Source organism: Lichenostomus cassidix, chromosome 4, assembly GCF_008360975.1.
Source record: "Lichenostomus cassidix isolate B80296 chromosome 4, HeHo_3.0, whole genome shotgun sequence".
In the NCBI taxonomy this organism is placed as follows: domain Eukaryota; kingdom Metazoa; phylum Chordata; class Aves; order Passeriformes; family Meliphagidae; genus Lichenostomus; species Lichenostomus cassidix.
In genome coordinates, this window is record NC_139484.1 from 47668855 (window position 1) to 47685368 (window position 16514).

General features: G+C 34.0%; 1 protein-coding gene across 6 annotated transcripts in view; it reads left to right on the top strand.

Moving 5' to 3' along the window:
- ATP8A1 (ATPase phospholipid transporting 8A1) overlaps positions 1-16514 on the top strand; it is a 103510-nt gene that overhangs the window by 47497 nt on the left and 39499 nt on the right. For all 6 annotated transcript variants that reach the window (XM_085059059.1, XM_085059061.1, XM_085059058.1 and 3 more), the window contains 8 exons: positions 230-299; positions 1267-1351; positions 4792-4931; positions 5982-6120; positions 7285-7349; positions 10512-10684; positions 15974-16157; positions 16264-16374. In XM_085059059.1, the coding sequence (XP_084915185.1) occupies positions 230-299; positions 1267-1351; positions 4792-4931; positions 5982-6120; positions 7285-7349; positions 10512-10684; positions 15974-16157; positions 16264-16374 (967 nt within the window). The remainder of the gene's footprint in view (positions 1-229; positions 300-1266; positions 1352-4791; positions 4932-5981; positions 6121-7284; positions 7350-10511; positions 10685-15973; positions 16158-16263; positions 16375-16514) is intronic.

Sequence of the window (16514 nt, forward strand, 5' to 3'; positions counted from 1 at the left end):
TCACAAGTGCTTTGTGCTTTAAGAAGCTTTTTTGTCACCAGTAGACAGTATTCAGTTGAAGGTGAACATTCTCAAAATCATTTTGATGGGAAAAAGGCCTACAGAATAGATAGCACTGACTTCTTATTCTGTGTGTAACATAAGATATATATTGATGTTATTAGGTAAAACATTAGTAAATGCTTATTTTTATGAACCACCTTATACAGAGCATTTATTTCTCTTTTAGCACTAGGAAGAGAATGTCAGTGATAGTTCGCACACCATCAGGAAAGTTAAGACTCTACTGCAAAGGAGCTGTGAGTTTTATTCTGATTTCACTGTAATGAAGAATACATGCTACCAGTACAAATATGAAAGCAAAACATTGTTATAACTGCAGTCAAAACATTGAAAATGTGGGGGAAGGAATGTTGATATGCCTCTTTCACTTTACTTTGTTTTGCCATGTAGCTGTTCAGTGTAATGTCTTCTTTCAATAACTGCCTGTGAAGGTATGACAGACCTGTTCACCCTATCCTTTGTACTGGACTAATTTGTACTGGACTAAGCATAAAGATTTGTGTTTCATATTAATTGCTACCTCCTGTACTCTAAGAAAATGGATGAACATGTAGATGAATGTATTAATTACTTGCTGGAGTAGCTGAGCATGGGTCACTAGGTAGATATAGTAACCTAGCATAACTGACTAGATGGGAATTTTAACCTGTTATTGATATTACACAGAAGTAAATTTTCCCAAAACCAAAACCTGTGGAAAAGTGTTGTTATCGTAATGCATATGGGAACGGCAGAGTTGCTCATTAGTTCTCAGTCTGTATGTAAAGTTTGAGGGGGAAGGAGATGAAATTCGGTTCCAGGATGGTTTAAGAAAAAGTAAGTTGGTTGAATATAAATGCCCATTTTGTATCATCTCAAGTGAAGAAAAGCTGGCTACAAAAAACTGAGAATGGCAGTTATGAAGCACTACACTGTAGGCTTAATATTAAAAGAGGAAGACAGCATTTTGGCATTTTTCAAAATAAGGGGAAATGACATACAAAAATGTAGAAGAGAAAAACAGCCTTCTAGCAGAATTTGTAAACTTAGAAAATCTGAAGATTAGAATGTACTTTCTTCTGAAATAAGATTATGTCTATTAATTTTTGATGCGTAAATAATACGGTTCTATTTTTCTGCCATTTTCCTACATGATTTATATTGTCTACACAAAAAATCATTTTTCTATTAAAGTATTTTGAGCTAATTTTATTTGTTTTGTAGGATACTGTAATTTATGACCGTCTTGCTGAAAGTTCAAAATACAAAGAGATCACCTTAAAACATTTAGAGCAGTTTGCTACAGAAGGTAGGTGATACCATTCAATATAAAAACAAATATGAAATTCAGTTACTGCTCTGTTTTTCAAATTTTTAAGTTTCCAGTTTTTCAATTTTATGTTGCTATAGTGTTTTACTCATATTAAGTTTGAAAATCATGTTTTAGCAATGTCTCCTTAAGAAAAGTCTTCCTCTTCTTGAGAAGTTTCAGTAACAACTTCTTGCTTAAAAAGCCCCAGTAAACAACCCAACACACCCACAGAGAACACAGTGGAGTCTTTTAACCAAAACATATTTTTCCAGAGAGCAAACACATTGCACATTTTTTCTGTGAAGATCTCATTTCCCATGGTTGCTTTCATGTCCCACACACAGTGAATGCTGTAGGGATGGCACAGAGGAAGAAGTAGCCAAAGTGAGGATGGTTGGAAATTATTAGCAGAGTGCTTTTAAGGTGGCTTTAAGCTGTATTGTTTCTGTCACAAGTCCCTATAAGAGGAACTACCAGCATCCATATGGGGTGTTTTGGTGTCTGCAGTTTTATTAATCACTTTTACAAAACAGTTGCCAAAGATGGGGAACCTCTTTGTTAGGGTTTGTAAAGTAGGAATAGTAAGTAAAATTTAAAAGACCATGAAATGCAGATGATTGATACAAGCCGCCAGTTAGTTACTTAATTATAGCAGATTTCACAGTACAGATGTGAGCAGAAAAGCAGACTGTAGAAAGGTTCCTGCACAGTTCCTAGGTCTTCTATGCCATACTCTCTTAGTATCTCAGTGAAGTATTATAGTGTTGTGCTGTGCAGTATCATAGTGTTTTAATTTATCAGTGACTTGATAGAGAGTAGTTGGAAGCAGAATTCTAAGAGTTATGGGAACCTGAACTGCACAGTTTTTACCTTTTCATTTTTCTAATACACTGCTACTAGAATATTAAGATTATCCTTAATGTATCTTAAAGAAATAAACTTACACTGGAAAGCAAACTTTATTAAAATATTTTCCTTTTAAAAAACAGTCCTTACATTTTGTTAACTGATCTCTGGCCAAATATTCTTGTTATCATGAAAGGTCATTTTTCTGTCATACATAAGACTTCTCTAGTTTTTGTCTTTTCATTTATTATGGAATTTAGAGTTTTGACCAGTGTATTAAGCAGCTTCAGTCTCTTGGTTCTATCAGTGCCAGAGAAGCAAGTTGCAGATCTGTGTCTTTTCTTAGTTTTTCATATCAAGATCTCTGCAGGAAACATTTGGTTAGTCTTAAAGAATCTTAAAGTAATAAAATTTGAATAAATGATACAATAAAGTTGCAAGCAGAAGTAAAACCAAACAAATTTGTCTGATGGTACAGCCCACAGCCTCAGATACACACTGGGGTTCTAGAGAGGCTTAACCAGAATTAGTCAAGAAAAAGTTTCTTAGGTGTGAAGTTAGTTTGGGTCATGAGGCAATATGTTTGGTTACCAAAAAGACAAAATTAGATCACTATCTGTTGTCCTTTGTTAATTGATCCGAAAATTTCAATCCAGTTCTTAATTGCTGTTGTCATTAAATCAGTGGTACAACTCCTTAGCAGTCAGATTGCACTAAATGAATCAGCATAAAAAGTGAAAAATTCCACCTGTGTTTTAGAACCACTGTACATACATTAGTATTAAAAAGTTTGTTCAGGTACTTTTTGCATCCTTCTTTTCAACAGATGAAAAGATCTACTGTTCATAAGAGTGAATTTCTAACCTTTTAAAAAGCATAAAATTCAATCTTTAAAAAAATTACATATGACTGGAATCGATTAAAAAATTGGTATTTATTTTTGCTTCAGATTTAAATTGCAGCCAATGGCGTTGCAAAGTTTCTCATGAATATCCTTTCATGTGGCAGGACAGTATGTCCTTGGCATTTGCTGCATGCTCTTGGTGTGTTGTTCAAAAATGAAGTGGTTAGCATGGCTGGCATTTATATGTAAGCATTCATTAAGCTTGAGTGTTAATGCTTGCCTGGATAAATAAAAAAATTGTGTGTAATTTTCCTGTGTCATTCCAGTCTGTTAAGAAGCAGGCTTAATGATATTTTGTTTTCCACTTTTTATTTGGAAGATTCTTTTACATCACAATGAAAAGAATCATATTAAAAATAGAAAAAATAATTAGGCACTGATTTAAAAAGAGAAAGCAAATATCTTGAAAAAATTATTTTCTGACATTCCATGCACTTGGATTTCATTTCTTCGTTTTATTGTCTGCAGAAAATATGTTGAAAGCATTGTGAAATAGTATCCCTGTTAGTCAGACATAGATTCCTTTCCTCCCCTTCACCTATATTCAGAATTGTCAGAATACTAGGATTACACATGGTTTTCATCCTGAAGATACTAAATTACATCTAAGACACAAGTATTATTTCCTTCCCAACCTCTTATAATTTCCAAACTGCTGCTAATGCTAAGCTCTGTGCTCCATCAACCTGTGAACAAATAAAGGTAACAAATAAAGGTAACATTTATCCATCCCTGATTGTGGTGCTGTTCATCTCCCAGAGCAGACTGGGCAGGTGACCAAAGGGTAACTGCATTAGTTCTGCCTGCCCCACTTCTAAATCCACCAGCCTGTGAACTGTGGCTAATTTATGAAGAGTTATGCCAACCTCATTCTCTAGAAATCTGATAACATCTGAAAATGATCTGTTAGAAAATTCACACTTAGCTACTTAAATTGAATGTAAACGTGTGCTGTCAAAATACAGATATTTCTTAAAATCATGCAGTCTCAAATTCTTGCTGTAGTGCTTAATTCAGATTTCTGCTGAAGGAAAAGATCTGTTAATAATAACAACCAGCTCAAAGGTTTTTAAGTAAAATCACCAAATGGTATATAATGATTTTACTTTAAGAATTTGGAAAGCTGAAACAATCTTTGAGATGGAAAAATTAAATGAGGGCATTCAAAGTTGTCTTCTAGATGATAAATTTCAAACTAAAATTTCTTAAGGATATTGAGAAGGGTGAAAAGGGCAGTTGTAACCTTATGCTGATATATTTTAACTTTACTTCTTTCCAGCACAGCAGCATTTAAGTTAATAAAATTTTCTCTCAGAAATAAAATTCAGTTTTACATGTAATGTTTCAGTGTGCACTTGTTCAGCAAGTGTTGGGATTGCTTCATGTCTTGTTTACAGTTTAAACTAAGTCAAATCTTACATAAAAGTTGATAATTTTTTCCCCTGAAGTATATCACGTGTATTACATTCAGCTTCTTCAAAACTGTTACTCTGCTGAATAAATTTCTATTTATTGCACATTTTTACTTTATGTATATTTAAAAAGTTCTACAAGATGTGCAGCAGTAAGTTGAAAATCAGGCATAAGCATACATAGAATACAGAATAAATTCAGCTTTCAAAAGTTATTTCAGGCATATCAGGGAAGGGACTAACAAATACTGAATCATTATCTCCTTTCTTTTTAGGCTTAAGAACGCTGTGTTTTGCTGTGGCTGAGATTTCAGAAAGTGATTATCAAGAGTGGTTAGATGTCTATCACCGTGCTTCTACAGCTATACAAAACAGAGTACTCAAACTTGAGGAGAGCTATGAACTAATTGAAAAAGTATGTGTAGTTTGATTTAGCTTTCTGGGGTTTGGGTTGGTAGGTGGGGAGGATGGGGGTGGGCAGAGGGATGAGCAGAAGAGTGGGTTCTTAATTATTGTCTTTTTTTTCTATACCATGACAAGGGAATCACTACTGAGGAATACTGCTTAGACAGAAAAAAATTATCTAGCAATATACTGACAGTTGTGTCATGTAGTCTTGCAGTTTAGATAATCAAAATGAAGGAAAAGTTAATCTGACAAAGTTTTTGCTGTAAGTAACTACTTTGCTAGAAAGTGTAAGTTAGGGTGGAACTACTGAAAAGGTTTTTTTCAGAGCTCTTCCTGTGTGTAAAAAAAAAAGTAATAACAGATAAACAACATCTGTAGCTTTTTAATGCTATGACAACCCTGCTACCTTTACAAATTTTTATATTGGCTACACAAGTACTTCCTCAGGATGTAGTTTGCAGGCCATGCTGCTCCCAGGATTGCACACTATTAGATTTAGAATGGGGTCTTTACATTTAGCTAGTTTTAAAGTTATAGAAATAGGAAGTATAAAAATGGCTGTATTCACAAAAACTGTGTAGATTTGTTCTACACAGTTAAAATCAAACATAAAGTACTAAGATAAAGTACAGAAGTTAAAATCAAACATAAAGTACTAAGATTAAGATGAATTGACAGGTGTTTTGGATTTTTTTTCTACAAAATGAGGAGAAATCATTAAAAGAGAGAAGGCATGGTGATAGCACTTCTGAAGTCTTTAAATCAGAGAGGTGCCCCTCAGGAAAAGTTAACTGTTGTTGAACAAGCTACTGAGCTTGTGAATAATTGGTTGAAGTTTGGGTGGTCACACTGTGCAGTTTTGCCAAGCTGTGCAGCTATCTAAGTTCAAGCTCATAGGAGTAAACTGGAAGTTCTTTATTTGTTAATATCAAATCTGATTAAGGAGTTTAGAGCATTAGTCTTGTCATAAATGCTGGAGTTAAATAAAATAAACAGAAGATTGAAATTGAACTTAAACTGAAAAAAACTATATGTATGAAATGCTTTATGTTCACAGAATCTTCAGCTGCTTGGAGCAACAGCAATTGAAGATAAACTACAAGACAAAGTGCCTGAAACCATAGAAACACTCATGAAAGCAGACATAAAAATTTGGATACTTACTGGGGACAAACAAGAGACTGCCATTAACATTGGTATTACATTTGCATTTATTTCATGGCTTTGTTACAGGTTTAGAAATAATAGCAATTGATGGAGTAAAATTGCTTCCAGAATGGAAAGTTGTCTTGTAAAAAAACAATAGTATTATATGTCACTCCAGAATTTGAATGTGATCTTACTTTTAGTCACTGGTAGGGGAAGGGTAAGGAATGGTGGATTCTGCCTCTGTTAAAATACTAAAAGCAAGAAAGTTTTATTAGAGAGGAGGCAAAAAATAGGCAGCTCTACTTTTTTATAGCATATGGAATGAATTAAAAAGAATAGATTGGCTTTTGACAATGAGAGGGAATAATATTAAGAGAATATATGTATTCTTACTTTCTCTTCTATTTTTCCTTCTTTCCAAGAAAGGTGAACTAAAGTACTATAACCTTTTAACAAAGGTTTATTTTTATTCTTTCCTTCTATTATGAAGGATGGGGAAAAAAGACTAATTTCAACAATGATTAATCAGTATTCTTAAATAGTTATGCATGAAAGCTGCTTTTAAGATTTAATATTCTTTGCATGTGACAATATCAGCACTTTTGCTGTAGACTAGATACATGCCCAAAATAAAGCCTTACTTTAGTCATATGGATCCTTTTTGTTGGCTGTTATTATCTCCAATCTTAAAGAACTTTCCATATGCACATGATACAGTTGATCTAAGGTTATTTCAGTACTTTCAGGGTTGAGTCAATACACATAATACTAATATTTCCACTTTATTAAGAATGGTGATAGATATTTTTGTCTAGGCAGCCTACATTATTAGCACACAACATGCATCCTGTTCAATTCATCAAAGAATAAAAGGATGCGAACATGTATATATGCAAGTTTTATATGAAATGCAAGTTGCATTTTAAAAATTTGCAAGGCTCAGGGAGATCTGTTGTTTTCTATAACTCTCTTGAAAGCACCTCTGATTAAGGCAGAACAGTTGCAAGTTACAGCAAGAGAAATTCTAACTGTTCTGACTTATGACCTGTATATACTTCTATAAAATGCAGTAGATTTTTTTATCCTTTATTTCAGCTAGGGAAATCTTATTTTTAATTATTCTGTAGTTGTAATACAAGGGAAAAAAAGCCTTTTTATATTATGATAGATTTTGTGGAACAGATTTTTGAAAACAAAATCTTTTCTAACAGGTCACTCTTGTAAACTTTTGAGAAAGAATATGGGACTAATTGTTATAAATGAAGGCTCTCTTGACGTAAGTAAAATCTTCAAAGTTCTCAGTTAATGAAACATTTTTTCATTGCTTAAAATGTCCAGACATCATGGTGGAGGTGGTGTAAAAAAATAAGATGGAGCATCTATTTATCTGGACAAACGTAGAAAATTCTGCCAAAACCATGGGTTGGGAGGATGTTGTTTATGTTTGTTTTGGGGGATTACTTTCCTAATTTTAGTATTCCATTCTTGGAAGACTGTATGGTCTTTGTGACAAAATGTTTCTGAATAACTGGAAAACAGTCTTCACGTTCTGAAATCACAGTGTAGCTACTACACAAAGGAACTTTGCAACTATGAGCAAACAAATTCCATGTAGATTTCATCTCAAAGCCAAGAGCTTCACATTAAATGAGCATTACAAATAAACCACTTCTAGTGTGATGATTCAAAAGTCCAACAAATATCTATCAAACAATATCTCTTTATAGTAAATTTATATAAATATATTTTAAGAGTAAAAGGTGGTGCCTGAAATGATAACTGCACTGTACTCCCTAATTCAAACTGGAGTGTCTAGGTTCCATATAGATTGAGAGATCCTTTCCTTATATGCCCAAAGTGCAGAGTACATGGAGATGCAATTATGGCAGCTGAATTTGTATATGCAAACTGGTCACTTGCAAATCTGGTTTTGGTGATACCATGTATAATGGGGTTTTTTTCAGCAGCATGTGAATGTAGTCTGAGAAGCAGCTCAAAAAAAAGAGTAAACTAGCTCTGTGCGCATATTTTAACAAGAGACTATATATTTATAAAGTTTTCTGCCTCCTTTGGTCGTGCATTTTACTGTTTGATGAATGTATATCTTGTGTCCTACCCTTTGCTTGCTAGTGTGTTGGAATGACGTGTCAGCCTCTGTTTTTCTAGTGTGACTGGTTGAATCAAAAATTACCTTGAAAGTTCTGATGGAGGATTGGATCAGGTCTCAGGAAATGGAGGGAGGGATGGACTACTGTGATTGCAGAACGCTGAGTCAGTGCAGCTGCAAAGGTGGATCAGTTCCTCTTTCCTTTCTGCAAACCAGTAACAGTTGGCAAGAGACTGTAATACTTAGTTGGAATATTGTCTGTCAAGGAATTCGCATAGAATGAAACTTTGGCTTTTGAGTAGCATAGGTGCACCTCTTGTGCTAGTACTCTGTGCACCCACGGGGGCTGCTGGACAACCCACTTTCCTCAATGCAGGAGGAGCTGAGCAGCCATGAAACATTGAAGAAAATAATCCCAGTGTAGCAACACTTGTGCATTTGGGATCTTTGAGTTGCTCTGTGACAGTCCTTTCCTCTTTGTCTCTGTAAAATGTAGCCTTTTGTCTATATAAAGATGTTGATAGGTTCTATGGAGTTAGGGAGGTTGGCTTTTCTTAGTCTTCATACTCTTCTGAAAAACACTGAAATATTGCACTGAGAACAGTGGCAGTAAGTGGATGCTTCTTCCCTTTGCTGTTAAAGTAATAGTACATGTCCATTGCATACCAGTGGCTTCTCCTAAAACGTAGCTCGCTCAAATCTAATCCCTTTATGGACAGGCAGAGTCCCCTGTCTCTAAAACATGTAAAAAGAGACTTAACAAAACAAATACCTCATCAGTTTGGTCATTGTTATGACTTAAACATGCAAGACAGAGGAAGTTAAAAAGAAAAATAAAAAAATAATTTAAGTTAGAATAAAAAAAATTTGTTCAGACTGTATCCCAGCTCTGTGAACTGAGCTTACAAAGATGATGCTGAAATAAAAGATACTCTCTTTATATGAACAAATATCCTTTATTTATGAAATTAAAAGAAAAATACCTTAACCTCACCCACCTCCCCACTCCCCAATAGGCATTAGCTGGTATAGAACTTAAAGCATTTAGTTATCTCAGCTTTCCACAACATTATTTGTTTTGAGGCTCTATTCCCATGAACATATGCTTAGCTTCACAAACAAAATGTAGCTTTTGTTAGTCAGTTGTTATAGTTGTATAAAAGAGCACTAGATTTTATTTGCCTTCATGTTAAACTAATGGATTGCTAAATTTCACTATAGTACTGTTAATCATAGACAGAAGTCATAGCCTTATTCTTTTAATTATGAATTTAAACTGGAACTAGAAAATAGTTTGATTACTATTCAGTGTCATTGAAAAAATATTTTGTCAAGCAATGGTGTCAAGTGAATCAGGGACATTTTTATGCTGCTTTTGATTGAGGATTGCAATTTCAGCATAGGAAATGTGCCCACAAAGGAATATTAAATACGATAGTTTTATGACTGGGGCTTTGTTTTGCCTTGGAATAGGGTTTTTTTTGTTCTAATATGGAGCATGCTTGGAGCTACCTGATGGCATGTCTGCTCGTGATAAAAAATTAAGGTCAGTTTAAACAAAAGAGTTCACCACTAAACAGTATTCCCAAGTGCCACATCCACAAGCATCTCCTTCATGACACTCCATGACAGAGCTGTACTGTAGCTAACTAAATGTCAGTGGCCTTCCCAAAGCAGGCTGCTGCACAAATACAGATGATTGTATTGTCTGCTGAAACTAAGCTGAAGTTCTCAGTACTGGATCACAAAATAGTGACTTGTTTAGGTGTGATTCAAGCTATCATTAGCAATTGAAAAATACAAAATCTGTTCCTTTTTATAGCATGGACTTGATGTTATAATTGTTAAATTATGTTAAAATATTAATTTAATGTGATAGAATTATCAGTTATAATACCTGTACTTATATTATGAATTATATGTATTTCCTTTTTTCTAAAAGGAAATTTTCTAAAATTTAGAAAAAATTTATATAATAGCAAATTCTTGTGTCTCTATATATGTGAATTGTCTTTTGCATTATTAAATAAGTTTTCTGTATACCTATGTCTTTTGGCAAATATTTATGCAACTATTGTTGCCATTGAAATACCATTGAAAGCTCCATCATAACTTTTTTTTTTTGCAGAATGCAAGAGCAAATCCTACACATTTCTACTATGTTTCTAATAGTGCAACTATTGCAAATTTCTTTTTACTTTATATTTGATAGCAGAATCAAAAGGCAATTTCCTCAAAAACCAAAATTCCAGTGCTTCTGATCATACTGAAAAAATTGGATTTAAGAATATTAAGAATTAAAAATAATGGACACCTTTTTTTGTGTGACAGGGAACAAGAGAGACACTTAGCCATCACTGCAGTACTCTTGGTGATGCTTTAAGGAAGGAAAATGATTTTGCTCTCATCATTGATGGTAAATCTCTGAAGTATGCTTTGACATTTGGAGTAAGACAGTATTTCCTGGATTTAGCTTTGTCATGTAAAGCTGTTATTTGTTGCAGGTAAGGTTTGCATTATTCTTTTTCTATGCTATTTTTATTGACATACAAAAATTAAGAAACTGAAGTTCTGAAATAAAGTCATTCAAGTGAAATATCACTGTAGAGCAGTGTGCAACAGAGTGTACCTGTCAAAGTCACTCAGATTGCATATCTCCAGAAAAATAATTTGTAATCCATTGAGAGTAGTCTCAACAAGGTTGAGACACTAATCTTGACCTTGAGTTGATATTCTAGTTAACTGCAGTTTTTTGCACATCTGGATTCTTCTGTAGGTCTTTCTCCACAGGCTACTTTTCTGTAAACTGTGTGTTACACTGTGTAAGAAGCATATGAAAATGTTAAAGGTACTACTCGGGCTGCTTTTAATACCTGAAGCTGATGGAAACCCCTTTTTTAATCATTATTATGCCTGATTATTATGGGGTTTCTTTTTGCAGTGAACCCTTTCATCTTTTTCTGTAAATATCAACTATTATAGCTATAAGCTTCCATTGTTCCATTAAAATAAATCAGATTCATCTGAAAAACCTTTTCAAAATTGGAACTTTTTCTGCCTTGCGAAAGGACACAGAAAAGGAAGTAACATTACAGTGTCCAAATAATCACTGGTTTGTAGTCTTTCCATCCTTTCTGAAAAGCAATGTCATGCCTCCAATGGACTTTTTAATAAATGTTTCTGTGATTAAGCTTTGTAGCCATGCCTCCGCCTGAAACAGTTTGAATTTCAAACTAAGGTTTTACTGTCTTTTTAACTGCGATCTTACACTGATACACAGTTTTATACTGTGTATAAACATTTCCTAATGGCAGTACTCTTTCTGACAGGTAAGTTGGAGTTTCGTGCTTGTTCTGCTAGGTTGAGTTTTGTTCAGTACAGTAACAAGAAGGAGATGCATGTAGAACTGATCTTTTAAATCTGTATTTATTTTTCTTCTCTTTTCTTGACTACAAAATATGTTTTATGCCATTTGAAGAGATAATTTTGCTGTTTCTGTTGACCTGTGGAACCACTGCTGTGTATTCTGAACAGAAAGCTGTCTTTTAGTGTTTGCATTTTTGTGATGAAACAACAAAGTGCAAAATTAAAGTTTCTGTTCTAGTAGAATTCTTTCTGCCATTTCTTCATTTTACACTTCCATAATATACTTAGGTCAGTTGGTTTCAATGCATATCCAACATATATCTGACATATTTTGTGGTTGTTTAAAAATTGGCTACAGGTTTAAAACAAAAATACTTGCTCATAACACTTACTGTTTTAATATGCACATTTTTAATATCCCATGCTTCCCAAAAGTCAAAATTATGCCAAAATATTTACTTCTGTTAAATGCTTCATCTTTAGCAACAAAAACTTCATTTCTTTGTTTAAATGAAAATAAAAAGTTTAAAATGGTAATTTTTAAATGAGGTAAATTACTTTTAAAAAGTTTTATATCTATATAATCCTGACTAAACAAAAATGTAAGCCTTTTTTCATCCATGTAAAGGCAGTAAGCATCTTAAGCTCTCCTTTGTTCTAAAAGTACAAACTACATCACTTTCTTTTAAGTTTTTAGACTGCATTCACTTGTTCAGAAGAGTTTATTACCAATGGATTCTTCCTAAGACTAGCTGTCCTAACACAGATTAAGCTGACAAATATTCAGTAGACATTTCTTAAAAAAAATCTGTGTATGTTATTAATTCCAAGCAGATGTTTGGCTTAAAGACTTTGGCAAACTGAGTTCCAGCTCTATATTGGTTTCAGAGTAATATATGCAGGAAGAATGTTAAATGGGTTATTCTGGAATAAAAATGTACAGCTAAGAGTGAGCAAAATGAGTAAAAAATACTTTTTACTGGTTTCACCATGAACTTGGGGCAATGAGAGTGCCATCTTCCAGCTGCCCCTGTAACATTGTCTGAAAAGGAATGAAGGCACTGTTCCTGGGAAGTTAAAAAGATGAAAAAGAAGTACTCAGGTCAAGAATCTTCTGTAGAAGCTGGTTGTAGCAAGTCTTGGTACAATTCTCAACAGCAGAGTTGAAATAAAATATGTACCAAAAGATCATAGATTTTTTCATATACGTGGACCACAGAATTTTTCAGAAGGGCTGTTGCCCAGAGACTTTCATCCCAAGTTTTCCACAAGGCTGTACTCATCCCAAGTAGCTTTTTCAGAAGTGTGATAGCATGTGTTCTGCTGGCCACTGAATAATGTGATTATATAGCTACCTTCCATCTGAAGGCTGTATTATTTTTCATTCCTTTATTTTTTTAAAATAAATTTTTAAACAGTTCTCTCTAACACACTTGGTAAGTTGACTTCCTCAGCATAGAATCCTCTTGCAGCTTTTAACTAGTCCAAGGTTCAGAAATTTTGTATATTTTAATTAGTAAGAATTCTGATTGTTTCTATAATTTACTGGTTTAGACAAAAGTTAATTTTTTGTGAATGTTATATGAATAAATGGTATCAGCACATAAAGAGCATGTCTAGAAAACTTTGGTTTTCTCGTACAATTTTCAGCTGTGTTTCAGTATAATCATGAAAAACCTTAGCCAACTTACAAGTAACATTTATTTTAGTGGGAAGAGGCTTTCCTTTCATTGGAAATTATGTTGGTTTGGTGAAATTTGCTTTGCTAAAGGACATATTCATCAAAATTTTTCAGACTGTTTCTATTTTAACCTTATTAGCTTTTCACAAATATTTGTAACTTGTATTTGTTAGTAAAAGGAATGGATAATAGCAATGTGATTTTAGAGATTTGGGGGTTTTATGAACTTCTTTTCTACTCTGCTGCTTTTGCTTTTTAAGTGAACACAATGAAATTAGTCACAAGCCTCAGTTGTCGTTCCAAGAAAAAATTTGGTTTCCAGTTTTAAAGTTTATAGCTTGTCTGTCATGTGATTTGTTATTCTATCTCTGGTTGTTTTGGTTTCTAAAGTTATTTTCTAGTTGCATTCTTGTTCAGACAGAATGGAAGGTAGCTGCTTTGACCACTAGCTTCAGCAATCATGTAATTTCTCGTTAGTTGTGCTTTTTGTAGGTATGGTACAGTTTGCAGATAGCTGGACAAAGTGATGGCCAAGCTTTGTCTTAAGTATCTTAGTGTGCTTAATGAAGAGAACATAATTGATGCTTCAGAGTTCTTTAACCATAAAAACTTAGCATTGAGTGTTAAGAATTTAGTATCTCTTTTATGCTTATTTTAAAAGGGATGGCAGTTTTGTTCTGTTTCTGGGGTTTTTTTAAGGGGGAACAGGAAGTGCAGTGAGGAAATTTATGCGACCAGTGGGAAAAGAAAATTTTTCCTCTCAAATCAAGGATCAAAAGTTTGGTCCAAATTGAGAGCAATGCATTGTAACCTGTAGTGTCAGCATCAAGTTATCCAGCATCAAGACAGGCCATTCATTCAGACTTAGCTTAATGCCAGAGATCACTGTGCAGGCAGGAACATTTTATTATGCCACATACTGAAAAATAGTTTGACTAATGTATTTAGTCAAAGAAAAATTTGGTTTCCTTTGTAGGTGACTTGTTTTTACTGTTGCCCTCATTAACACTGGGTTTATGATCTTAAAAATCAATTAAAATAAATAGGGTAGCATTTTTTGCCACAGTCACTTACTGGATTTGATAGAATTCTTTGAATTCTTTAAACTAGAGAAAAACCTTGCCCATCAGGAATCTCATTACTAATATAACAGTATAACTTTCTCAAGTATCATGAGGCCTTCACGTACTTATGAGAATGCTCCCTTTGGGAACCTCAGTTTGCAGGAGCAACGCCAGCATTACAGAGATGCCACAGTACAGCAGAAATTTTGGTGCCTGGTGGTCTGGTTCTTTTTGTTGCTGAGCTTGTGAGAGCCTTATAGCAGTCTTGGTTTAGGTGAGAACTATAATCACAAACTCCATAGACCATGTTGCTTGGCAGTGTCTCAGTCAGCAGCAATTATTTACAACTAGTTGCTCTTCTGTGATTTTCCTTTGCAAATTTATTCCCTAAAACTTAGTTTCTTGTATATTTCTGTGGGTTTATTTCATTTTTAACCTGGAAGATTTAAGTCCAGGTTATGAGTATCCCTGCATATAAGCATTAAATTGAATGAAATTTTGTCACTGCTGGGGAAATCTTTCTCAACACAAATTGCCAGGTTCTGGAAGTGTATAATAAAAAAAACCAAGAGGTTTATTGCATTGAGTGAGCATATAGAAAACTGGTAGGAAATTAATTATAAATACCTGTTTTTACTCCAGTTTTCAGTGTTACTATATATCCATCTTCACACAGGAGTTATGCTTTAGTACCAGAATTTCTCTCTTTATAGGAAGCAGTGAATGGTGGTAGTTTGGGAGCTTTTTGCTCTTCATCTGCTTTCCATTTGTACCATTAGACAAGAGGGGTTTGGTTTGATCCTTGACTCCAGTGCCAGGATGCACTAAAGCAGACTGCCACTCTGCTTAAGGTTTGTTCCTTATTTTCCTACCCTGTGAAGCACAGCAATCCTAGCAAATAATTTCTGTATACTGTTTTCAGTTACAGTGTCTCAAATACTACAATGACTGAATTTCAGCTTGCAGAGTGGAACTTTAACCATACGAAATGGGAGATACATGTGTGACACATACAATGATAAATGTAGGCAAAACTGATATATTTCCAGTCAACAGAGTGTCATCCCTGGAATAATTTGTCCCCTCAACTGTGAACAGACATTCTCTTAATGACAGATAATTGAACAGTCCTAAAAAGAACAAGGTAGAAGTTACCAGCAGAAAAACTAATTAGAGGAATAAGACTCAATGTTCAAAGTTACTTCCTCTAACTTATCAATGTAGGATGTGTTAACGTAGTGGCAGTCCACTCTGTTTGTTTGCTTTGAAATCTATCACTTAAATATCCTGTTGCTTGTGTATAAAATACATATTTAAACAGAGAGGAAAATAAAAAGTATAACAATTAACTGTGCCAAAATCTGCAATTGTTGCAAGTTGCCACTGGTAGTGGCAGCATTTGGGGTTCCTTCCATTACTGTGGTTTAAGGGTCCATTGCTGTTTGACCTTTTTTTCTCCAGCCCTGTTAACATCTTGCTTCAAAAAATCCATGTTTTCTATGAATTTTGCTGCCAATGTGCTTTTAGCATATACCCTTGAAGGGCAATAACAAGACCATGTCACTGACCAGGATCTTAATTGGCCTGGGTTTACTAGCTTTGCACAGAATATAAAGTATGTTTTAAAAACACATTCATTTGGAGGTCCTTTATTAAACCTATCTTTTTGTGTTATCCCATAGGGTATCACCACTTCAAAAATCTGAAGTTGTAGAAATGGTTAAAAAACAAGTTAAGGTAGTAACTCTAGCAATTGGTGATGGAGCAAATGATGTTAGTATGATACAAACAGCACATGTTGGTGTTGGTATTAGTGGGAATGAAGGTCTTCAGGCTGCTAATTCTTCAGACTATTCAATTGCTCAGGTAAGTCATTTTACTGCAAAATACCACAATAAAATATTTTAAAGTATTAATATTGATGTGTGTGTGTTTTGATTGCATGTTTGTTCATTTTTCTTATTTTTTGCAGTTCAAGTATTTGAAGAATTTGCTGTTGGTTCATGGAGCCTGGAATTATAACAGAGTAGCCAAATGCATCCTGTATTGTTTCTACAAGAATATAGTCCTTTATATTATCGAGGTAATTTTACGGTACATTAAATTTTACTTCATGATAGTAAAAGCTTCTATTTTTAGCTTTTGGTTATTACATATGATTTTAAAGAAGTATTTTAACTGTAAATAAATTTATTCGTACAGAATCTTGACATTTTTAATGAA